This window comes from Prionailurus bengalensis, chromosome B1 (genome assembly GCF_016509475.1).
Source record: "Prionailurus bengalensis isolate Pbe53 chromosome B1, Fcat_Pben_1.1_paternal_pri, whole genome shotgun sequence".
NCBI lineage: Eukaryota > Metazoa > Chordata > Mammalia > Carnivora > Felidae > Prionailurus > Prionailurus bengalensis.
In genome coordinates, this window is record NC_057344.1 from 142,318,033 (window position 1) to 142,343,918 (window position 25,886).

Sequence of the window (25,886 nt, forward strand, 5' to 3'; positions counted from 1 at the left end):
GAATAGAAGTCTATACACCATCTTTTCTACAGTTAAAGTGTCCAGAAAAGCCAAATTTTAACCTCATTTCCCCAATGATTTTGACATTTTGCAATTTCTTTATCTACTTGTAGATGTTGTTGTTTTTTTTTTCTGAACAATGATGCATATATCCCTGTGAAGTGAAGAAATTAGCCATAACATGAGTTGAATAATCTCCTGCCTAGTGAAGTTTTATATGCCCTTCAGGGTACCATATTAGAAAGCAATGAAATCCCAAACAGGGATTATGGGGGCATGATCAAAAGAGTACTTTAAATTAAATAGTTCTTCTGATTCATTTCATAGAACAATGGGCATACAGAAATGCTGGCAATAAAGTTCAGCCATTATATATTGTATTACAAATAAAAATATTAATGTTGTAAACCAGAAGTAAGGGCCTAAGCTTCTATCATTAGGAGAAAAATCTCACAACTAAAATGAAAACTTACCTCCCTAAAATAAATGTTGGGACATAAATGATGATCTCAAATGATAGTGTACCCCAACCCCAGGCCAAACTATTCAAACTAAAAGATTTTTAAACTTAATCAAATAGAAAATGACAACAATTGGATATAACAGCAATCCTAACATCAATTTATTCTGTAAAAATATGCCTTAATTTGCAAAGACTCATTTATGTCATAGCTTTTAGAATGCAGTCTTATAGGACATTGCAGATTTTAGGGAAGGATCACATAGGATGGTGCATAGAAGGTGAATCTTAAATGCTATTTATCAGGTAAGGGATGGAAAGATAATTGGACTGTTTTTGTGTTTGCCAGCGTATGCATGCTCCTCAGAAGCTCTGTTCCTATTCAGGTCAAGAATATAGAACCTCTTCTCCATGTAGATTTCATCTACTTTATAAACAAAATTTTGTAATCAACAACCATTTTTTGAGCATATACTCTGAGCGATGCATCTTCCAAGATACCAAAATCAACAAGTTAAACAAGTCCATAAAAGGTGAAACCCTGACACATGGTAGAGATTTAGTTGTTGATGCATTAGACAGACTCTTATTAAAAAAATTAACATTTTCCTGCCATATTTATAATTGTCACAAGCACCCTTATTATCAAATGGTATCTCTGCAAAACAACAACTGGGGGGACAAGTTTTAAGAAAACTGAGGGAAAGCACAACAGGGCTTTTCGCTGCACACGGGCCTTACCAAGTTCAAACAGCCCAAGAGGACTCTTAGCAACAAAATTTTCCATCTAGTTCCTAGCATGATACTTGGGGCTTTTAACATCAAAGCACTACCCAGTTTCAGAAAATAAATTGCTCAAACAACAAACGAGGTCACAAAGATCATCAGACTTATTGCCAAAGTGGAAAAAGAGGCATGATTTTCCAGAGATGTCTTCATTAATGAAAAAGAGGGTAATTTCTTTAAAGCCCAACAGTGGAGAGAAAACCACCAAAAACCATGACTTTTCCCTGCTCACATTTTAGCCCTTATTAGACACCAAATTGCTTTAAAATCATATCTCTAGCAGGCTCAGGTTTGGTAATCCGCCCAATTAATGAGAGCCTGTTCAGCAGAGCATTCTTTATTACCTTCTAATCTCTTTGATTTATTTTGCCTCCTACCCCCAAGAGAGCATGTTTCAACATCAGTCCTGAGTCTATTTTCTCCTCAGTGACTCACCACAAGCCTGGAGGGTAGCAGTCAAATTTCCTCACTGCCAGGCCAAGGATAAAAGTTTGGAAGAAGTGATGTAGAACTGGAGAACCAAGAGTGGAACTGATAGCTCCTACCCTTAGTCCCAGATAGGCCACCTGACATTAGCAGAGGTGCCCTGAAGGCTTCACATCTGACACAAGAGATGGATTCAAAGGTAGGAACATAAGAACCAGCCTCACTCAAGCTGTTGCATCCCCCCACCTATCTATCCATCCAACAAAAATGTACTAAACTTGGGGCACCTGGGTGGCTCAGTCGGTTGGGCGTCCAACTTCAGCTCAGGTCATGACCTCACGGTCTGCAAGTTCAAGCCCCGCATTAGGCTTTGTGCTGACAGCTCAGAGCCTGGAGCCTGCTTCGGATTCTGTGTCTCCCTCTCTCTCTGTCCCTCCTCCGCTTACACTCTGTCTCTCTCTCTCTCAGAAATAAATAAACATTAAGAAAAAATTTTAAAAATGTACTAAACTCTTACAAGGTGCCTGGCTCAAGAGAGGAAAACGGAAACAGTTCCTGCTCCCACAAAGTTCGCTTTTTCTTTTTTTTTTTATTTTTTATTTTTTTTTTATTTTTTAAATTTTTTTTTTCAACGTTTATTTATTTTTGGGACAGAGAGAGACAGAGCATGAACGGGGGAGGGGCAGAGAGAGAGGGAGACACAGAATCGGAAACAGGCTCCAGGCTCTGAGCCATCAGCCCAGAGCCCGACGCGGGGCTCGAACTCACGGACCGCGAGATCGTGACCTGGCTGAAGTCGGACGCTTAACCGACTGCGCCACCCAGGCGCCCCAAGTTCACTTTTTCTATCCCTCCCTCTCTTTCCATCCGTATTACCAGGTTAAGTTTTCTACTGAACAACACGGGGATTAATTTGTACATCCATTCACCAGGAATTAGACCTAAACCCCTTAGTCACTCCACTTAAGCCACCAGCTAGACATCAGCCAGTAATTGGCCTATCTCCAAATTTAATACGCAGGCTGCCACAGGGTAAGGACTTGGATGCCCATCTTCAGAAATGGCTATCAGAATGAAATCAATCATGTCTGACTATATATCTATTGGAAGCCATTAATAGCTGAGGCAATTTTTTTCTTCTTGGGCTCCAGTAGACTTATGATTATAAATAGCTTCACTTGTAACAAGATGTAGTGAGTCCAGAGGGAAGATTCCAGAAGGCTTAGTGCCCAGATTGCTTGGATAGGATATTGTGAAAATGAAAAAAATTGCTGTCTCCATTCTGTCCATTAGGGGGATCAGAATATATATGTCTAAAACATTGAAAAATATGGACTAGAATGAAAAAAAAGCCACGTGGGTTAAATGTGATGAGCCAGAACACACTTGAGTTGAAATCGCAGCTCTGGCATTAAATATATATATATATATACACACACACACACACACACACACACACATACATATATATATATGTTTTTTTTAATGTTTATTTATTGTTGATAGAAAGAGTGGGAGCAGGGGAGGGTCAGAGAGAGAGGGTGACACAGAATCTGAAGCAGGCTCCAGGCTCCGAGTTGTCATCACAGAGCCCGAGGCGGGTTTCGAACTCATGGAAGATCATGACCTGAGCCAAAGTCAGCCACTTAACTAACTGAACCACCCAGGCGCCCTGGCACTAAACACTTTAATGAAAAATAAACATTTTTAAACTTTGAAAAATGTTTTTAAACTTTTTTTTTCCAGTTTCCTTTTCTGGAAAATTAGAGATAATAATTGTACAAGTACCCCAGAGTGACTGTGAACATCAAATGAAATAATTTATATCAAGCATTAGTGCCCAATAAAGGTTAAAAGCAAAACAAACAAAAATACCTCCCACCCATAGAATTTCCTTTAGAAGGAATAAGGTCACATGGCCTCTATTCTAACCTCCTTCACTAAGATATTGTAAAGATCAGTAGAATAGATATGAAGAAGTACTTTGAACTCCTGAGAGGAAATATAGGATGTATTTGTAAAATATCAGTATTACAGTGTCAAACTTATTAGTACATCTTGATAGATGCTGACGTTCTGGTCACTGGTTTCATTATCCCAGTTCATTGGCTCAGAAGCCATTATTTCATCTGATGGACAGGCAAGCACAACACTGTAGGAGATAGAGTGATGGCAGGAGGAAGGAGGAGGGACAGACCCTATAAATACCAACACGGATCCCAAGTTATAAGCACTACAAGGATACTCGAGATCTGTGCTTATGCCTTATTTATAAATTAAAATTTTATTTTCTTTGTTTTGTTTTTGTAGTCAAAGCAGCTAAAATCCTAGAAATACCCTTCAACCTTGGGCTATAGCATACAAAATGACAGTGCCATACACTGAACCGAGCTCCAAACGTGGAGACTGAAAGCACTCTAGGAAAGGCGGCTGCTAATGTTGCGCTGAAATCCCATAACAATCTTTGGAAGAAAACCAAGGAAGAAGAAAAGAAACTTTCTGATTCTGTCTAGACTTCATCTCTTCAGAACTAAACCTCATCTCCCAAGGCGATTGCAAGAGGGTGATAATTAGGATTAGCTACAAAGTGGCTACCTGCCAACTCTATCTCATAATCAGCCTTCACTTGCTCCCATCTATCTCATGCCACCATCGCTGTTTTCAGCAGCTGCAAATCATGAGACAACAGCCTAAGAAACTAGCCAGAGACTAGGTTACATTCAGCTGTTCACCTTCACAAGGATCCATCGCAAATTTTGAGTGATCGTTGGTGAGAAAGTGACAAGTCATTTCTAAGCTGTCTTCAGCAAATCAATTTCTCCAGCTAATCATTAATGACACTTCGGTGGCAACTGATATTTGGAATGAAAAGTTCAATAAAAATGATAAGTCTTTCCATCTACCACCATGAGAAAGAGCCAGTTTTGCTATAATGCAGAAAATAGCTTCTAGTGAAATATCATCAAGTAATAAATGGTTTTGAAAATGTTTTGCAATAAGTCTTTTGGATCTAGCATGGATTAGCTCAGTATTTCCCAAAACATGGTAGCCATCCCATTAATAGTATCCTGGAACATTCTATGCACTACATGGATGAATATTTTTTTTAATTTTTAGGTATTAATTTTCATATTTTAGAAAAAAGTATAATTATACATTAAGCCCATAATCTCATATTCATTGTTTGTTACAAAGAAGCCACGCACAAAAAAAGTGGATACAAAGAAAAATATTAAGTAAATAACAGAAAAGGTGTTAGTGGGGGGCACCTGGGTGGTTCAGTTGGTTAAGTGTCCAACTCAGGACTTTGGCTCAGGTCACAATCTCACAGTTCATGGGTTTGAGCCCTGCCTCAGATTCTACACTTGACAGCATGGGGCCTGCTTGGGATTCTCTCTCTCTTTCTCTCTCTATCTCGCCCTCCCCTACTCATGCTCTCTCTCTCAAAATAAATAAACTAAAAGAAAAGATGTTTGTGGATATGGCAAAAACATATGGAGGTGTCATGGGAATGACTCAGACCGACAAGGATTCCTATGATTACTAAAAGAAAGAGTTCCCTCATCCTACTTCAGCTGGCTTAATAGAATGGCTGCACTCGTCCTTTTGGATTCATTATGATAACCTGACTATGAGTTTCACATAGCATGAGCTGCTATAGAAGGGCAGACAAAAACAGGGGTGTACTTGATTCTTATGATTAGGCAGGAGACGAAAGGATCAGTGGACAACAAGGCATTTTTTATGGCAGCAAGTCAACATAAAGGTACAAAAGTCACCCTTGTGTAGAGAAGGATGCTCCCAACAAAAAGATAGTGCTCTTCGAGATTGGGTAACGTGTTCTAATAATCTTAGAATGTCCTGAGTATTTCCATAATAGATGGTTAATAAATGTTTGAATAGATAACTATCCATATCTTAACTGCAAAACATGAATACTGCAAAATAATATCAACAAAACTTCGCATCTAGGTGCAAGAAAATTGCTGCTCTAGGAATGGCGCCTACCTTGGGCACAGTCTTCACGTGGAAGAGTATATTTTGGAAGGAATGTCCATCATTGGCCTGCAAGACTGCAACATCAGATATGCTGTCAGAGCCATCATGAGCATAGTGGAGAAGGCCCCTGGAGAGTTCATCCAGCCGGAATTGATAGACTGGGGTTGCAGGGGACTGAAGTGTTTGGAGCAATTGGCCATGAAGTGGAGGATCAAGCACTTCGACCACCACATCCTGTGGGTTGTCGTCATCTCGGATGTCAAGCAGCTGGGTAGTGATGGTTCCTCTCTCTCCTCTGTTAATATGGAGGGCCTCATTTCTCAGCACGTAAGGGGCCTAGGAGTTGAAGGGAAGGAGGAGAAGTCATTTAGCAGGAAAAGAGAGGACAATCCTGTGGACTAGACGCAGCTTTGCACAACCGAATTGATGATTCTATGCTTTTAAAGGAACTCTTCATGCTCCAGCAAAGTGCCACACTGTTGCATAGTCAAAGTATTTGTCAGAGGTGTGGTCAGTCATAGTAATCAGAGCAAGTGAGATCACTTCACACTTCTGGTTCTAGAGGCTTCTCAAAGCCATTTCAAGGCCATAATATTCACCAGAGGCAATCAAGGTGAGCTGCTTGCTTCCAAATCTTTGAAGTCTCTGCTATCTTGATTCACACTATATCCCCTGCATTATAGCTGAGATCAGCCCAGAGTCAGGGAACCCAACCAGTTGTCTGCTTCCAAAAGAGAATAGTAAGAGATATGGAATTTTTGCACCTGTGTTGGGAGTTGAGCACTTTACTCTGGGCCACACCGCAGTATGCTGACTTTGGGTACGGTACTTCTGATTCTGAGTTCATGCAATTTCTGGCCCTGGCCAGTAGTTGTTTTGTTTTTTGGTTTTCATTTTTTTATTTTTATTTTTTTAATTTACATCCAAATTAGTCAGCATATAGTGCAACAATGATTTCAGGAGTAGATTCCTTAATGCCCCTTACCCATTTAGCCTATCCCTCCTCCCACAACCCCTCCAGTAACCCTCTGTTTGTTCTCCTTATTTAAGGGTCTCTTATGTTTTGTCCCCCTCCCTGTTTTTATATTATTTTTGCTTCCCTTCCCTTGTGTTCATCTGTTCTATGTCTTAAAGTCTTCGTATGAGTGAAGTCATATGATATTTGTCTTTCTCTGACTAATTTCACTTAGCATAATACGCTCTAGTTCCATCCACATACAGTACTTTTTAACGCTATCTCATCCATATCTTGAAGGGCCCACCCCAACTCAGCTTATAAAGCCTGATAAGATCACAGTCTCAGTAAAGCAACCACCTGGTTAATTCACATGGCAAATTTTAATATGTTTTTCTTAGGATTATCAGGTTTCCCCTCACCAACTTGAGTAAGCAAATAAAATATCCTTTCATAAAGATAAAAGTTAATGAACCACAACAGAAAGAAATAACAAAACAAAACAAAACAAAAATGGAGGCCAGAAGCCAAAGAAAACATGATCTTGGTTTTTTATATTGTTTGAAGTTGAACCATCTAGGACTATTCTCAGCACATTGCCTTCTTTAATCCAAATGGCTTCCTTTTAAAACTACCTCTCCTGGCCTCCTGGAAACTTTAATATCTATTAAAGTAATGTCTAACTAAGATGTCATTATAATAATCACATAGTAGGAAGCTAGATGACAGCTACTCCTCAGATATCCCCAGTGAGAATGCAGAAGTTGTGATTTTACATACGTGGGAATGAATGGCCCCTTGGGTTCTGAAAAAGGCAAGGTCAAAAGGTGATGTCAACATCCATAAATGGAAAAGATCAAATTAACTTACATGAGAAAATCTCAGGGAGGCTCAAGACCATATTGAAATATCACAGGAATGTAAAGGAACAAAAATAAGCTAAAACTCATTTCTAAAATTCCATCTTAAAAAAGTTAAAATGAAAAAAGTTTCTCATATAATAAATAAAATTTAAAAGTGCTGTCACTATCTACTCACCTGATTTGGAGAAGACAAAAATCGGAACTGTGGGAACCCACCATCTCAGATGGGAAAGTCACTTGCCAATACCTACCCTACGTCTCTAATTCACCTAGTTAGAAGCAACTATATTAACACAAATAAAAAGAGCAAAACTTCTGAGCTTAAGTACTGAGAAACATCTAAGTCAGACAGTCCTAATGTGGCCCTCTGGTCCATATTTAGAGATCACATGTTTTGGTTTTAATTAAAACAAAATTCATACTCTTAGCCCAGCAGTGAGGTCAATTTAACTTTGGATCAATTTCTAACCATTCCTCAACTGTCACCTATGAAGTAAGAATGCTATCAAGAAATGCTGAGCCACTGCCTGGGTGGCGCAATCGGTTAAGCATCCGACTTCAGCCAGGTCACGATCTCGCGGTCCGTGAGTTCGAGCCCCGCGTCAGGCTCTGGGCTGATGGCTCAGAGCCTGGAGCCTGTTTCCGATTCTGTGTCTCCCTCTCTCTCTGCCCCTCCCCCGTTCATGCTCTGTCTCTCTCTGTCCCAAAAATAAATAAACGTTGAAAAAAAAAATTAAAAAAAAAAAAAAAGAAATGCTGAGCTGGCCTATGAACACCATTTAGGAGCCACTTGTGGGTTATGTCTATTATCATCCACAATCCATGGTCTTTTCATTTTTGCACCCAAAATTAAAAATACACACACATACACACACACACACACACACACACACACTGAAATTATATATATATATATATATATATATATATATATATATATGTCAGTTTGAAAACAATGATCTCATGTCCTTCCTTGAATCACGACTAACACTCTACTGAGATCTGGATATTGCAGTAGTCTTGGTTCCCCATGCTGATATCATACTAGCTTGCAGTTCACAGCTTAAGACTATATCTATCTACCTACTCTCTGCCCATTTCAGCTGTTCAATCCCTCAAGCTCAGTTACTCAGAGCATCTACCACTACGTGGATTCTGGACACATAACTGCAAGTTGACAAAGATGAGTGAGGAGAACAGAAGAGCCATCACACTGAGTTTTATAGCATCTACCATGATTTCTTCAAGACTTCTGTTTGGCTGATGACCACACTGGCACCTCATTTAAGTAGATCCTTAATAAGATGTTGTACCTACTGCAAACTGACTAAAACGCAATCCAGCTATATGAAAGGCAAAAGTGGCTGAACATAATTTTATATCTCTGAGACAGAAATATTTAGGCAAAACAAACTCATTTACCTAAGATTAAGAAAGTCTTAACAACTGGAACGGTTTCAAATTATTTTGAGGGGCTGAGATCAGATTCAGTCTAGTAACGTAAGGCACTATAAAGTAGTGGTCTGGAGCCAGATTTTCTGGGTACAAATCTTGGCTCTTTGTTAGCTATATTCCCATAGACAAGTTACTTAACCTCCCTGTGACTTTAGATTCCTATCGGTAAACTGGGGATAACAACACCTCACAGGGCTGTTATGATTAAATGAAAAACACTACAAAGGGTTCTATCGAATGTATTAGCAGTTAGTTGTTGTTGCTGTTGCTCTTACCCACAAGTACTAAGAATTACTCCAGTGTTATTTCATGGGAAAAGTGAAACAAGACTGATTTAGCTCATATTTGCTAAAACTTGACTTAGCCTTGATTCGTGCATCAGAATTAGTAGGCACATGCAATTATTAATTGTGTGGCATTGTTATTACCTGTGTTGAAAATGCTTGTATGTTGATCAGCTGTGGCTCAGAGAAGAACTGCTGGTCACTAATTTTCAGGGAAAAGTAACCTTTCCTAAAAGAAGTGCCCAAGAAAGGAATGAGAAAATGCAGTCATTAGTCTCTAGCAAAACAAAGAATAAAAATATTTTCAGGTTATGTGCATGTAAGAATTAGGATCAAACCACTACAGTGATATAATATTCATCCTGTAAATAAAAATAACCAGATGAAATTGAATATAGGGCCATACAGGTAAAACTACTGGGTATCCCTTGACCTCAATATAACAAACAATTACATAAACTTTTTATTTTAGATTTCTCTAAAATAAATATACACATAGTTGAAAAATCAGTTGTTAGCCCAAGACAGGCTAGTAATACAGTGATGGCTAATGGTTAAATTGGAGAATGCAAAGGAACTTATCATAGTCCCTGATTAGCTCTCAATGATTCCCTCTTCCCTGCAGACCCTTTCTCCAACCTGTTCTCAAATCATGTGAGTGGGCCCGTGTGAAGGATTTTGCAATGTTTTGTATTACATGACTCTATCTACCTGCCTCCCCGACTCCAGCCACACACATACACATTCAATGTGGACTGGACTAGGTAAAGATGGCTGATTATTCTCTGGAAATTTGCAACTGGCCTGAGAGCTCCCATTTGACTATGCAGAAGCCATCGTCTACCAAGCCTGCCTGTAGGAAGGAGATAAATTAAGCCTTGGAGCAAAGAGCCACGGAGACAAGAGGAAGAATTGAGTCCTGCTTTCCATTCCCGGTTCTAGCTTCTAGGCTCACCCTGGAAGCCCAGTTGCCCTTGTTGTGTTAAAGAGCTGAGCCATGCCTGCAGTGTTATAACAAGCCTTACAGTTTTGCTGAATCTAGTTCAAGCTAACTTTCATTACCTGCAACGAAACAGTACTAATTAATGAAACAAAATAAGGTTGATTCTTTGCTGTGGTTTTTACTTCTTGTAAGAGTGTTGTTCCAGCAGCTTCAGAGACAACTGGTAGGGAAGGTAGGAGTTACCCACTTTCAAAGCCAAACCAAGCACAGAACTCATGGGAGGCTGTTAAGATATGTGATTAATGCACTATGGGCGGTTTTGAATTCTGGTTGACGATAGGGACCATTATTTTAAAGGTTCTTCAAAAGGTATTTTTGAAATTAACTACTGAAACATGAAATAATGTGGATGGATCTCAAAAAAAAGCATTATGGCAAAAACCAGAAACATACTGTATGACTCCATTCACATGACATTTCAGAAAAGGCAAAACTGTAAGAGTAACAAACAGATTAGTGGTTGCTACAGACTGGCAGGAAGGGAGGAGCAGCAAAATGGAGATTTTCAGGGGAGGGGGTGACAAAACTGTTTATATCTTGATTGCAGTTGTAGTCTTGAGACTAAGAATATATGCATTAGTTGATACTCCTAGAACAGTACACTTTAAGATGGGGAATTCTGTTGAACCCAAATTATATCTCAATAAACCTGATTTGTTTTTAAAGAAGTAAATCTTGCCTTCCCTCCTGTTTCATCCTCCCCTTGAAGTTCCATCCCATTTAAATCCTGTCTCTCTTCACTCCCAGCTCCAAACTTCCAGAGAAAGCAAATGATGGAAGCAACAGAAAGAAGGAGGCAGGTGTGGTTACTCCCAATGTACTGGGGAAAAATGACTTTGGTAGCACTGAGGTCCCAATAACTGCTTAGGACCCCAGAATGCCAACTTGCCATGGCCACTATGACCATATTTGCAGGTTGTCTTGTACTCCACAGGAGCATTCTGACCCCAAAGGAATCCAGTCCTAAAGAATCATGGTCAGATTTTCATGAGGAAAAAAACAAAATCATAAACCTATGTGGCAAGTTGCCCCTTTTGTTTTTGTATCATTCCACAACTTATAGAATTTCCTTTTTTTTCATGAATTACTACCAATCTTGTTTTGCTATTCTCTCATTCTTTCTTTCGTTTAAATTTTTATTTAAAAAAAAAATTTTTTTTTCAACATTTATTTATTTTTGGGACAGAGAGAGACAGAGCATGAACCAGGGAGGGGCAGAGAGAGAGGGAGACACAGAATCGGAAACAGGCTCCAGGCTCCGAGCCATCAGCCCAGAGCCTGACGCGGGGCTCGAACTCACGGACCGCGAGATTGTGACCTGGCTGAAGTCGGACGCTCAACCGACTGCGCCACCCAGGCGCCCCTCGTTTAAATTTTTAGATGAAGAAAATCCAATGCTAAAATGGGTACACCAAAAATAAAAACAGTGCTGCAAGAATTCCCTGAAAAATAGTTGCCATTCTTTGTCCCATTTAGGGCTGCAGAGCTGACTCTGGAAGAAAACATGTGATGATAGATTGAAGAGGTGGAATAGACATGAGGGTTGACTTTGGTTGTCTGGGGAGCTTTATGAACTTTACTCACTTTTCACAAGACATTCAAAGGCAAAACACTACAGGTATGGATGTTGTGTGTGTGCGCGTGTGCACACGTGCGTGCCTCTGTGTGTGTGTGATGCAAACAATTAAGAACTACACTTAAAGCAAAATGAATGCAGGACATGGTGTATAAATCTGAAGAGTCTATGGCATCAGATACCTGAGTCTGAAGCCCCACCCTTGTAGCAGTACTTCTCTATACAATGATCATTTGCCCCTTGCAGATGGAAGTGTGCCCATTATTCCTAGTATTATTAGGGAGGCAGAAATCAGTGGCTAAAGGCATGGGTTGTGGAGTCGGGGAACCAGCTGTTGATTGGAGACTTGGCTTTGATTATACTCTCGAGGACTGTTTCCCTATCTGTAGACTGGGAACATAAATATACATAGTTCACACGAAGTGTTTAACACAATGCCTGCGTCAAAGTCAGCACTCAGTAAATATTAGTTATTCTTATTCCTTTGAGATGGTCTTCTGAGGTTCTGGCTTTGAAATGGAATAGAGAAAGGGCCATTTGCTTTTCTCCCCACCTATCTCCTAACCAAAACCTTAAAATAATAATAAAAAAAAATCTCTAGTGTTGACAGTAGAAAATATTCACTGTGAATATTTCGGTCCATTTTTAACATATACAGTCTACTCTGAATTATCTGCACTAATGAAGCAGAGCAGGATGAAGGATAATCCACAAGGCTAATCTTTGGGGTGCATTCTCTGATTTCTGTTTAGCAGATTTACTCTGCTAATTATATGACTCTATTTTCTTGGGTTAATGTTAACATTCAATTGCATTCCTGAAGCATATGTCAGCTGGGGTGAGGAAGACAGCCAGAAGTGTGCTAGGAATCAGAGGAAAACTAGATCAGGCTTAAAAATTAACCACAATTAATCCCATAAAGTGGATAATAAAAAGTTGTGACTCTTAGCTTCCTTCCAACTCTGAAATTCTAGGAACCATATAACACTTTTAAAAGTATGTGCTCCATCTTCTAGTCACTCCTCACTCCCAGTATATTACCTTAATGTTGAAGAAGCAGCTGTAGCAATCTGGGTAGATAACCAGTTTTGTTTCTGCTGGGCCAAAAAACTGGGTAATTGTACTAGGAACTTTCCTGTCACATCAGAGAATTACCCATAATTATGTGATAAAATGAAAACGCCTCTAACAGAAGCACACTCTCTGAGCAATTACAGTGAAATGATGACAGGCAGCTGAAAGCGATGGCGTTTGTGGAGTATCGATCTTCCCCAGAAGAGAGGGGATAGCTATTGAGAAGCGGGGGGCGGGGGCGCAAAGCACCGATGGAAAGGATGCAGGAGGAAAACAACAGAACACTGAGTCACCTGGGTTTTTCTTTGCTGTGCACAAAACGCACTTTTTTCTCATTCACATCTTTCCAGCTAAAATGGCCAGCCTTGTCGAGCTGAACCTCTTTTCCGTTCCTTGAGAGCACTAGCTGACCATTGGTGGGAGTGCTCACAACATGGAACTGGAGGTCTTCCACCCTGCCATCCTGATCTTGGACATTCAGAAGGGGAAAATCCAGTGGCTTCATGGAACCAATTGCAAGGGTGAGAGAGCCATTCACATGAAGACTAGGCGTGTGTATTTTGCCTGGAAAACATATGAACCCAAAGGTCAGACTTGGTACATTCACTGATAAAGTTATTTATTTATTTTTAAAATTTTTCCTCTACTGTTTATTTTTAAGAGAGAGAGAGAGAGAGAGAGAGAGAGAGAGAGAGAGAGTTTGATTTGAGCAGGGGAGGGGCAGAGAGAGAGAGAGAGAGGGAGACACAGAATCTGAAGCAGGCTCTGGGCTCTGAGCTGTTAGCACACAGCCCAATGTGGGGCTCAAACTCATGAACCATGAGATCATGACCTGAGCTGAAGCTGGACGTCCAACCGACTGAGTCACCCAGGTACCCCAAGGTTTTTTTATTTTTTAATAAATAGATTTGTAATGTTCATTCAGAAATGAGACTCTAGGCTATCGTAGACCATAAGCCTCCTTCTAATTCAGTGGTTCTCACCCCAGGATACATATGAAAATAACATAAAATCTCAACGTTAAACATAAACTTCTAAAAAATATAGGAGAAAATCTTTGTGAGCTTAAACTAGGCAATGCTTTCTTAGATATGACACAAAAAGTACAAGTGACAAAAGAAAAAAAAAGATAAATTGGACCAAAGTGCTTCAAAGGACACCAGTAAGGAAGTAAACAAGTCAATTGCTAGAATGGGAGAAAATGTTTGCAAATTATATATCTGAAAACGGACATGTATCTGAAATATATACATCTTACAACTCAATAAAAGACAAGTAACCCAGCTTAAAAATAGGCAAAGAATTTGAAGCGCCATTTTTCAAAAGCAGATATACAAAAGGCCAATAAGCACATGAAAAGGTGCTCAATGTCATTCATTAGTCATCAGGAAAATGCAAATCAAAGCCACAATGTGATACCACTTCATACCCACTATAAAGGACAATAAAAAGTGTTCCTGAGGATGTGGATGAATTGAAAATCTCATACGTTGCTGGTAGGAATGTAAAATGGTTCAGTTTGGTAGTTCCTCACCAGTAATTCTACTCGTAGGCATATACCCAAGAGAACTGAACACATATGTCACATAAAAACTTGTACCTGAATGTTCATAGCAGTGTTATACATAATAGCCCAACAGTGCAAAGAACCCAAATGTCCATCAATTGGTGACTGAATAAATAAATTGTGGTATATCCATACAATGGAATATTATTAAACAACAAAAAGGGATGATGTACTGACACATCTTCCAATATAAAGGAACCTTGAAAATATTATTGCCAAGTGAAAAAAGCCACACGTAAAAAGCCACATATTGTACAATTCCATTTTTGTGAAATGTCTAGAATAGTTAAGCCCACAGAGACAGAAAGTAGATCAAAGGCTGCCAAGAACTGGGGCAAGGGAGCGCTAGACAGAGACTGCTAACAGTTACTGGATTTCTTTTTAGGATGAATAAAATGTCCTGGCATTATATAATGGTGATGGTTGTATAACTTTGTGCATATACTAAAAACCACTGAACTGTGTACTTTGAAAGGTGAATTCTATGGTATGTGAATTATATGTCAATAATAACAATAAAGAATCATACAGGGATCTTTTAAAACAGTACCAATACTTGAGCTCCACCATCAGAGATTCTGACTTAAATGTTCTGGGGTGAGAACCTTAGTGATTTTACAAGCTCCCCAGGCAATCCTAATGGACTTCTAGGTTTGAGAGCCACAGTTATAACCTAATTCATCCATCCCATCTGGCCTTCAGACCCATTAAGGGTAAGAAAAGAAGTAAGTGTCTGATACCATTTGCTAGAACAGTACCAGTTAATCTATAATGAAGTATGATTATAAGTGGCTTATATTCAGAATTCATGTAAAGTATATACACTTTGTTTTAAAAATGTCCCATCTTTATCCATTCTTCCACTGATGGACAATAAATTATATTTAAAAAATAAGTAAAATAGAATAATATAAAATAAAATAAAATTCTCCCATCTTTGTCCATAGGAAACATCTGATGGATGAATATCCAATCATGATGATAATTGCATCCTGTCTCCTGCAAGCTGTTTTGCCTGGACTTTAATTATTAGTGTTTCCTTCTGCAAGTAGGTCAGACAGGACAGTTTGGGAAGGGCAAGTTTCAAGGGAACTACTTCTACTGTAAGATTACTCTAATGAAAGTGGAATTCGTTTTCACAAGCTGACTTGTACCATGTCCCAAGAGGAGTAGGCTGACTCTCAAGTACTTGGGCTTTCCAGAAAGGTCCCAATAAAATAAGCCAAATATATCTTTTTCCCATGGGAAGTCTTAGTATCTTCAGAGGTCAGAAATTTAGAGACGGAAAATATGATTGACTATGGGTATTAAAATATGCCTCATGTTATTGATAAAGGACACTCAAAAGCTGAGGAATGCTCAACTATTATATAATCCTTAAACTTCATTTATCTATAAAACTTTGGGGCTCCAATTGAAGACTAAATGTAAATTTGCTTCTCTTTTGTTGTAAGGTGAAGTATCCATTGATGTGTTGGATAAAACTAGCTCCACTCCTTTAATATCACCTTCTTTTTTTTTTTTAAGTTTATTTGAGAGAGACAGAGACAGTGTGAGCAGGGGAGGGGCAGAGACAGAGGGAGAGAGAGAATCCCAAGCAGGCTCTGCACTGCCAGCACAGAGCCCAACGTGGAGCTGAAACACACAAAACTCTGAGATCATGACTTGAGCCAAAACCGAGAGTCGGACACTTAACTGACTGAGCCACCCAGGAACCCCACTGTGTCACAGTTTTCTGCCAAATTTCTGATCTGATAGTTGGTACTTTCATGGCACACACTATTTCTTTTTCCCAAAGATCTTAGAAATTGCGTTTCCACAATGCCTATGTCCTATAGATAGTCCCTTACTTCTTAGCATTCCCAGAATGAGAATCCTGTATTTTGTATCACATGAGCCAACTGTATCTGCAGACTCAGCCTTTGCATAGAGAAATGACAGGTTAATACACCAGACCATCAGATGGGAAGCACTTACCAGTGCACGTTTCATTAGAGTGGGCAGAGAAGCCAGGAATGCAGTTGGAAACACAAAGGCCACTCTTCAAAAAGAACCCATGGTCACAGAGGTGACACTGGTCCCTGCCGCTGCACTGTAAGCATGCTCGAGGGCAGGCTGTCAAGGAAAGGACACACTAAGTGAGGCATGTGAAAGGCACAGACACTTAGCTAGGGCCACCAGTGACAGAGAAATAAAGAGTGATAGCACATGACTCCCAACTACAGCAAAAAGGAATCTCCTCTAGAATCTCACAAGGAACCCATCTACCCTCTGAAGGAAAGTGAACACAGAACATCACTTTCACTTTATGCACTGCGATGTGAAAATGTTGCACGTAAGTGGATTGTTTACAAAATTGACCATATTGACTTGTAAGGGAGGTGGTTTATGGTGCCTAAGAGCATAGGCCCTCGCTAGGTTCCATTCCTCCTCTACCACTTACCGGCTGTCCACTTCGGGCAAGTTCCTTTAACCATCTGTGGTGTGATTTTCTTGTCTTAAAAATGGGATAGAAATAACACCTAATGCAAATAACTGTTGGGAGGATTACATGTTTTATTATGTGAAGAGACTAGACTTTTGTGCACCTAGGACTCAGCTATACTACTAATACCACTACTATTCTATTATTATTATTGTTGTTGTTGCTGTTGTTATTGTTATTGTTATTACTATTTTAAATGCATGGGGAAAATAAGCTCTTTAAAGGACCATAGGATTATTTCCTTGGGTCAAGTCAATAAACTACAAATCGAGTGTTTACTCCCAAGTTTTTCTGCTTCCTTAGTGGAGATTTTATTATAGAGAGGTGGTATAGCATAGTGTAAAGGGCTCTGGACTGGCATCAGAAAACTTGGGTTTAATAACTGATTTTATGTTGCTTGGCCATTCTCTCTCTTGCTTAAGCCATTCTCTCTCTCTCTCTCTCTCTTTTTTTTTTTTTTTTGCTTATAAAACAGGATTCATAGTGTCTGCCATATTTCACCACCAAGTCATTGTGGGTATTAAACAAGCTCATGCAGACAGAGGAATCTGGTGAAAGGTAAAATGCCATGCCAGGGGAATGGCATCATTCTTACAGGCCAGATATTCTTCAAAGTGGGGTATATGGTACCAAGTTTTAAAGGAAATGATGAAAACAAACTGAGGAAACTCTCTTTGGGTTTAACTTTAGTGTGATCAAAAGGTTCAGTGTGTCTCACTAAATCGTCCTCACAAACCCTCTTCTTCAAGGGTATTGTGCCAATATCAAGGTCAGCGGTAATTCAGTCTATACACTGAAGATTCTGTGCCCATATCAACAGGGGTAATCCACTCTTAGTGGATACCTCACCTTAGTTCAATATAAGCCTTATATTCCATAAAATATTGACTTCATTTCCATAAAGACCTTTAGGGACAATATTGATTTGTGCAAGAGAATTATTGGCCTGCACTTCTATATTTGATTTAACCAGCAATTGGCAGATGTGCAGGGGAAGCCATCAATTACTTAGGCTGAGCTCCCTGGGTTTTCATTCTGCTTTTAATTCAAATTGTCCTTGGTTACCTGAGAATCAGCGCACCTGATTTACTTGCGGCCCTCGCTTTTCTCCAGAGAACTCAGCACAGTCTCCAAGTTACCTGCGCATTGGCGATTGGCGTGATCTGCAAAGTACCCCTTCTCACATTCCTGGACACACTGGGCTTCTAACAGGAAAAATGGCTCTTCACAGCGAGTGCACTCGTGGGGACCTTGGCATTGGAGACAGTGATTGCTACACCCTGAAGGACAAAAGTCAAATCAACAGAATTGTGTATGGCTTTCCAAGGGGCTCCTGGCCCTTGTGGGGAGGCAGCATTAGATGCCAAACAGTTAGATGACCCAATGTGTTGGACGAAGCAGAAGATGAGGAGTCAGGAACCAGGCTTCTGGTTGTTACTGCTCTACTTACCAGGGGGATGATTTAGGATCAGAGATTACATTCTCTGAGCCTCGATGCTCTCTCCCATTAAATGGGAGTGGAGATATCGTCCTACCCAGCTCGCTGGGCAAAGACTGAAGTAAATAACAGAAAACACTGGGCAAACTTAGAAACTACACATATTAGCCATTATCATTATTAACTAATCCATGGCTTTCTTGCCTGAAGTGTCCATCTTTCCTGACTCACCCAGTCAATTATCAGAGTCTCCCAAGAATGATCCCAGTAGTACTGTCTGTGCACTTTGCAGAGTTGTTCAGAGTCAGAAGGTTTTGTGGTGTTAAATCAAGACCCAAGGGGGTGGGGTTCAGAGGAAGGTGGTGGTGAGACATCCGGTACATTCAGGGCTTCAGGGGGCTGACGTGTGAGCACAGGTCTTCCATGTGCTCAGATGACCAGAGTACACACACCTCTGCATCTAGAGGACAGGACTGTTCAATGTTTCAGGAAATCCAAACCTTATACCTGTTTGCGTGGCCATATACCCCCAAGATTCCCACACTGACCTCAAATTTTAGCAAATATCGTGTCTGGACATGGGGGAAGGAGAGAGGGGGCATTTTGACTATAACAGAGAAAAACTCTTAGGAAAGAAACCAGAAATTAAATACAAAGCCAGAAAGGAAACTAGCCACAGACTGCTTGTCAGAACAGTAAAAACCAGAGGAAGCTGAACCCTGGGTTCAGCACAGAGCAGGGGCTCCAGACACTTACTCCTGCAGAGGCCCACGTCCCTGTAGAAGGATGGTGAGCACTGCTCCACGCAGGCCCCGTCCTGGAGAACATAGCCATCCATGCACTGTAGGCAGTCGGTCCTCAGAGGCCCGGAGCACGCGTTGCAACTCCAATCACACTCTAGGAAGGAAGCCTACGTTAGATCACCTTCGTCTGTCCACCCTCAGTCCCAGCGACTAATTTATGAGGACGCTGCTGGCAGCCGCAAGGGTAAAGTGAGGACAACATGAAAGATGTCAGATAAGTGAGCCCTAACGAGGTTTCTGCTTGTAGTAGCCGGAACGCCTCTCTGAGGTTTAGTATTTCCTAATTATGTTGGACATGGGCATGTACAAGGATCACTCCATGCTTGTGCACAGGCTGCTTGTCAGTAGGGCTGCCAAGGAGCCAGATCAACTTAATCTTATTCCATAGCCCCAGAGTTCTTTATTCCTGTGCCATGGTGTTTTCATGCAAAGTCAGCTACAGGGAGTGGGCAATCTGTCTCTGCAAACCTAATCCAGACTTCCTCCAAATGCTCAATAGGTGAAGTGATGTCAGAGACTCAGCTAAGAATGCATCTGCTGCCTCCACTGACACTGGCTGCCTGGCTTCCTGCCTCTCAAAAATCAGGTGTTGACCCACCCAACAGAGAGAACCACTGATGTTAAAATTAAATGGGGCACAAAGGAACAGTCCAGAAAGAAGAGGCTTACAGAAATCACAGAAGATCTCCTTAGCAGTAGAGCTGACTCATTAACATGTTCTTTGCTCAGTAAGCACCTATGGAATGCAGAGCACTAAAAGATGGGTAGAAAAAGTGGGTAGACTCTGACTTCAAGGAGTTAATGTGCTCATGGGTTCCAACCTTGGAATTACACCCATGGGATCCATAATGATTGTTAGAAATACAGATTATCAGGCCCAACATCAGAACTATTCAGTTAGTCTCAAGAACTGAGGCAAAAGGAAACATGTTGGGGCCACTATTGTTTTTGTTCTTATGATTATTATAGTTGTTGTTATAGTTGCTGTGGGTTTTTTAAATGTTTATTTATTATTTTTGAGAGAGAGAGAGAGAGAGAGAGAGAGAGAGAGAGAACGAGCAGGGGAGGGGCAGAGAGAGAGGGAGACACAGAATCTGAAGCAGGCTCCAGGCTCAGCGCTGTCAGCACAGAGCCCAATGAGGGGCTTGAACTCACGAGCTGTGAGGTCATGACTTGAGCCAAAGTTGGATGCTTAACTGACTGAACCACTCAAGTGCCCCATAGTTGTTGTGGTTTTTAAAGGCCCAGGCAACTCTGATGCAGCTAGAAAACTCATGCCTGAGAGCCAAAGTTCTAGCTGGCAAACTAAGTCCTTCATGCATGGAAGATGGGACAAGATAGGTTAAGTACTTGGGTTTTGAAGACACACAAGTCTCCATTTAAGCCATGGCTTAGATACTGTTCATCCACATGTCTTACACATCTTCCTTAAGTTATTTGAGCCTCAGTTTCCCTATCTGTAAGACAGAGGCAAGAATAGTACCTATTTCATAAGGCTATTGCACAGAGTAAATGAAAGAATGAATGCAAAGGAGTTAGCACAGTGCCTGGCACAGAGTAACAGCTTAATAAATGTTTGCTGCTGAACTGTTTTTCTTGGAGAGCATTCTCCACTCAGGACATCCTCACTCCACCACCCCTCCCAGCTGAGAACTGAGGAAACTTCTCATTAGTCACCTTTCTCTCTTTCTTGATGCAACATTTCTAAGGCCCAAAGAAGCAGGTAAATGTGTAAGACAGTGCACGTGCTTCCAAGATTTCTAAAGTTAATCCCACTCATTTATTTGGCTGAATCACTCCTGAGGGAAAATGACTAAAGCAGAGCCTTGAAAACTGCCAGCAAAGTTATGAAATCATTTACAACATGGAGGATTCGTGATAATCTTGTTTTTCACCACGTACTGACAACCACTGTTTAGAAGGGAAAAACCAGCAAAGCTTCTGTGGTCTTGAGCACCAGAGACCACCTAAGTTGACTACAAAGAGAATTCCTTTGAATAGTGTGCAATTTTGCAAAGCTTTAAAACATACCAGCATATGTGATAGATGTTTGGCCTCTCTACCTGAGCCCCAGCTAAGAGATGGGAGACATGTAGAATGGACAAATGGAGAAGGGAAACGGAATAGAAGGAAAATCCAGCCTTTACCTCTGTTCTTCTCCTTGCTGACCACTGCCATTCAAAGAGCAAAAGCCCCAAGAATTCTAACTACTGACAGAACAAGGAAAAGGGTACTCGGTTTTTGAAACTGCCCCCTTATAAACTCCTCGAGTACAGGACTATGCCTTTACTCATTTCAGTCTGTTAGACAGAGATGAACAAATAAGATACAACCCCTGTCTTCATTAAGCATAGAGTCTAGCAATCTAGAGTTGTAAATGCAAGTGGCTCCAGGTCCCAGGAAGGTCATGTAAATCTATGAAGCAGGCCTGGTGTGACAGGATAGGGAGGGTTGGAGATTGTGGTGATCTGAAGATGCAACAGGACAAGACCTACTCATCTGCGACCAACTGCTGCATTATGGAAACGCACACCCAGGGTGGCCAGATCATCTGGCTTTTTCAAAACAGACAGGAAATCTCAATCTTTGTATGTGATTCTTCTACATGTTAAAACGCATTAATGAGGGGTGCCTGGGTGGCTCAGTTCAGCAACCGACTCTTGATTTCGGTTCAGGTCATGATCTCACAGGTTGTGGGACTGAGCCTCATGTTGGGCTCTGCACTGGGTGTGGAACCTGCTTGGGATTCTCAGTTTCTCTTCGCCCCTCCCCCACTCGTACTCTCTAAAATAAAAATTTAAAAATTACATAAAATATAAAATGCATTAGTTAAAAAATTTAAAACACTAGAACATTAGGTGGACCAAAAATAACCCTGTCTTAGACCAACTACAACCTGAGGGTTTCCAGTGTGCCACCTTTGGTCTAATTACCAAAACCCTGCACAATAGTTGGCACACAGTAGGTGCTCAAAAATATTTTCTTGCACCTAGATGCTCAGTCGGTTAAGGTTCCAACTATGGCTCAGGTCACGATCTCATTGTTCATGAGTTTGAGCCCTGTGTCAGGCTCTGTGCGGACAGCTCAGAGCCTAGAGCCTGCTTTGGATTCTGTGTCTTCCTCACTCTCTGCCTCCCCCCGCTCTCTCTCTCTCTCTCTCTCTCTCAAAAATAAATAAACATTATGGCCACCTGGGTGGCTCAGTCCGTTAAGCGTCTGACTTCAGCTCAGGTCAGGATCTTGCAGTTATGAGTTTGAGCCCCACATCAGGCTCTATGTTGACAGTTCAGACCCTGGAGCCTGCTTCAGATTCTGTGTCTCCTGGATGGAGAACCATCTATCATGCTAATGGCCACCAAAAGAAAACTGGAGTGGCCATACTTGTATCAGACAACCTAGATTTTAAAATAAAGACTGTAACAAGAGATGAAGAAGGACATATCATAATTAAGAGGTCTATCCATCAAGAAGACCTAACAATTGTAAACGTCTATGCCCCCAACATGAAAGCACCCAAATAAATAAATGAATTAATCACATACAGAAACTCATTGATAATAATACCATAATAGTAGGGGACTTCAACACCCTACTTACAGCAATTGGCAGATCATCTAAACAGAAAATCAACAAGGAAACCAATGGCTTTGAATGACATGCTGGACCAGATGGACTTAACAGATATATTCAGAACATTTGATCCTTAAGCAGCAGAATACACATTCTTCTTGAGTGCACATGGAATATTCTCCTAGATCACATACTGGGACACAAAACAGCCTTCAACAAGTACAAAAAAGGTTGAGATCATACCATGCATATTTTTAGATCACAATGCTATGAAACCCGAAATCAACTACAAGAAAAAAATTGGAAAAACAACAAATACTTGGAGACTAACGAACATCCTACTACAGATTCTGTGTGTGTGTCTCTCTCTCTGCCCCTCCCCTGCTCAGGCTCTGTCTCTCTCTCTCTTTCAAAAACAAATAAACATTAAAAAATAAACAGGGGCACCTGGGTTGCTCAGCCAGTTAAGCGTCCGACCTCAGCTCAGGTCATAATCTCATGGTTTGTGAGTTCGAGCCCCATGTCAGGCTCTGTGCTGACAGCTTGAAGCCTGGAGCCTGCTTTGGATTCTGTGTCTTCCTCAGTCTCTGCCCCTCCCCCGCTCATGCTCTGTCTCTCTCTGTCTCTCAAAAATAAATAAATGTTAAAAAAAAATTAAAAAATAAACAAACATTAAAAAATATTTTCTTGATTAATAAATTACATACAGGGGTGACTAGGTGGTGTAGTCAGTTAAGCGGCCAACTCTTTTTTTTTTTTTTTAAATTTTTTTTTTTAATTTTTTTTTTCAACATTTATTTATTTTTGGGACAGAGAGAGACAGAGCATGAACAGGGGAAGGGCAGAGAGAGAGGGAGACACAGAATCGGAAACAGGCTCCAGGCTCTGAGCCATCAGCCCAGAGCCTGACGCGGGGCTCAAACTCACGGGCCGCGAGATCGTGACCTGGCTGAAGTCGGACGCTTAACCGACTGTGCCACCCAGGCGCCCCAAGCGGCCAACTCTTAATCTCAGGTCATGATCTCATGGTTTGTGAGTTCGAGCCCCACATCTGGCTCTGCACTGATGGTGCAGAACCTGCTTAGGATTGTCTCTCTCCCCCTTGCTCTCTGCCCCTTCCCTGATCATGCTCTCTCTCTCTCAAAATAAATAAACTTTAAAAAACAAAAAATAAATTACATACAAAGAAAAAATTACATACATACATTCATAATACATGATGACTTCTTGCTATCACCAGAGAAAGTCTAAACATATGACATTATTTTCCCAGTGTGGGGGAGCAGACATTTACAGTAAAGGGAGCTCACTGAGTAAAAGAATCAATGCATAGTTCAGGAAGAGCTTTACCTCTGCATATCTTGGTGGAGAAGTCAAGATAGTACTGTGGGGCACAGCTCTCATACTGACATTCCCCAAAGAGCAGGACCTTGTTTGGATCTCGGCAGGAGGTACAGCCAGCCTGTGAATCACAGCTTCTACAATGTGTGCTGCATGCTGAGCAGATAGGGAAAGAAAATGACCAGATCATTACAATTGCAAATACTGAAGCACTGATCAAACCTAGACAGATGTTACAAAGGAGCAAAGCACTGCTCCAACCTGTTCTTTAATTATGGCTCATAACCCTCCCCTGTGATCAACAGAAAAGAAAATGTTCTTATTTTCCAGAGAAGATAAATTATAAACCCAGAGAAGATAAATTACAAACCCAAGAATTGAAATCCCACATCCAACTTGCACTGTGATGTAGCCACAGAACTTATATTTACTCCAGGATCTCTGGAATAATAGTCGAGAGGTGTTTAAACCTTACTTCTTAAGGAATCAAGCCCCCTGTAGTTCATGATGTGGACTCAGATTTTTGAATGATGCCAAGATAAAAATTAGGTATCAACTTTATTGGGAAGCTCAGGAAATCCCATATTTTAAGTCACAAAGGACTTCAAGGAGGCCTGGCTTACTGATTCACCCATTTGTAATTCTCAGCAGCTACTGAATTCAAGCATTCAGGGATGATCCCCAAATGTGGTCATGCTTCCATCTTCCCTAACTTAACAACTGGCATTTCTCCATCTCCTCAGTTGTCCATGCTATAAACCTTGGAGGCTATCCTGACACCCCCTTTCTCTCATTCCTAATCCACTCACTCATTGAATCCTATTTATTCAAAGTTTTCAATGTGATTCTCAGAACTTTTTGTTTTTCTCCATATCCTTATGTACCAATACATCTAAGCCATCACTATCTCCTACCAGACAACTGTCATAGCCTCCTAATTGGTTTCCCCTTACTAAGTTTGACCCCTTTGCATTCTATCGTCCATGTCCCCATAAGAGTGATTTTTTTTTTAAATCTATACTGCTCAGGTTTCAGAGGACACTTTCATCTATAAACTCATATCTTTCTTCAAACCTGGAATGTTTCCAGCCATCATTTCTGCAAATATTGCTTCTCCATTATTGCCTCCATTCTTTCTACCTAGATATCTTAATATACACACTTGAATCCTCTCAATATAATCTCTAAGTCTCTTGTCTTTAACCCTTATGCATTCTTCAGTGACTTCTTCAAGAAGGCCTTCCTTGACTCTCTAATCTAAAGCAAGTCTCCCTGTCACTGCTCTTATAGCACCCCAGACATTTCATTCATGCCATACATAATAATTTTCATTTAAGTGATTATTTATCTTCTGCATCCTTTAAGCTATAAGCTTCATGAAAGCAAAGACCAGGTTTGTTTTGTTCCTTCCAATAGTGCCCAGTACCTAGCCGGTCATCCCTCATATTGTGGGTGTTCGATAAACATATGCACATAAATGAAAGAAGCCAGATATTGTTAATTATATATATGCAAGCATTAGTATCTCAGCCTCATTCTGAAATTTTGTCTAAGTACCTGTCAGAGGAAAAATCTAGAGAATGATCATGTGAGTTTTAGATCTAGAGAATATCAAAGTGTGTGGCACAGTGCAGGAAGATTACCTCCTGGTAAAAATAAAAAAGAAGTCCTCTTGTTTCACATATGAGAAATGTCATTGATATAAAATACTCATTAGAATATGTGTGTTGGTAATTAAAGGTCCTAGAAAAATTCTAGACTGGATTTTCAAACAGATGGTTTGAGAATAATTAGAAACAAA

The 25,886-nt window shown here is 40.5% G+C and overlaps 1 protein-coding gene across 1 annotated transcript in view; it reads right to left on the reverse strand.

Annotated features, from left to right (window-relative positions):
* The window catches only part of FRAS1 (Fraser extracellular matrix complex subunit 1), a 428,246-nt gene that overhangs the window by 138,785 nt on the left and 263,575 nt on the right, over positions 1-25,886 (reverse strand). Inside the window, exons 23-29 of the mRNA XM_043572402.1 lie at positions 24,095-24,241; positions 19,128-19,268; positions 18,073-18,213; positions 16,426-16,563; positions 13,175-13,445; positions 9,373-9,457; positions 5,681-6,007 (exon numbers count right to left, since the gene is read on the reverse strand). Of these exons, the coding sequence (XP_043428337.1) occupies positions 5,681-6,007; positions 9,373-9,457; positions 13,175-13,445; positions 16,426-16,563; positions 18,073-18,213; positions 19,128-19,268; positions 24,095-24,241 (1,250 nt within the window). The remainder of the gene's footprint in view (positions 1-5,680; positions 6,008-9,372; positions 9,458-13,174; positions 13,446-16,425; positions 16,564-18,072; positions 18,214-19,127; positions 19,269-24,094; positions 24,242-25,886) is intronic.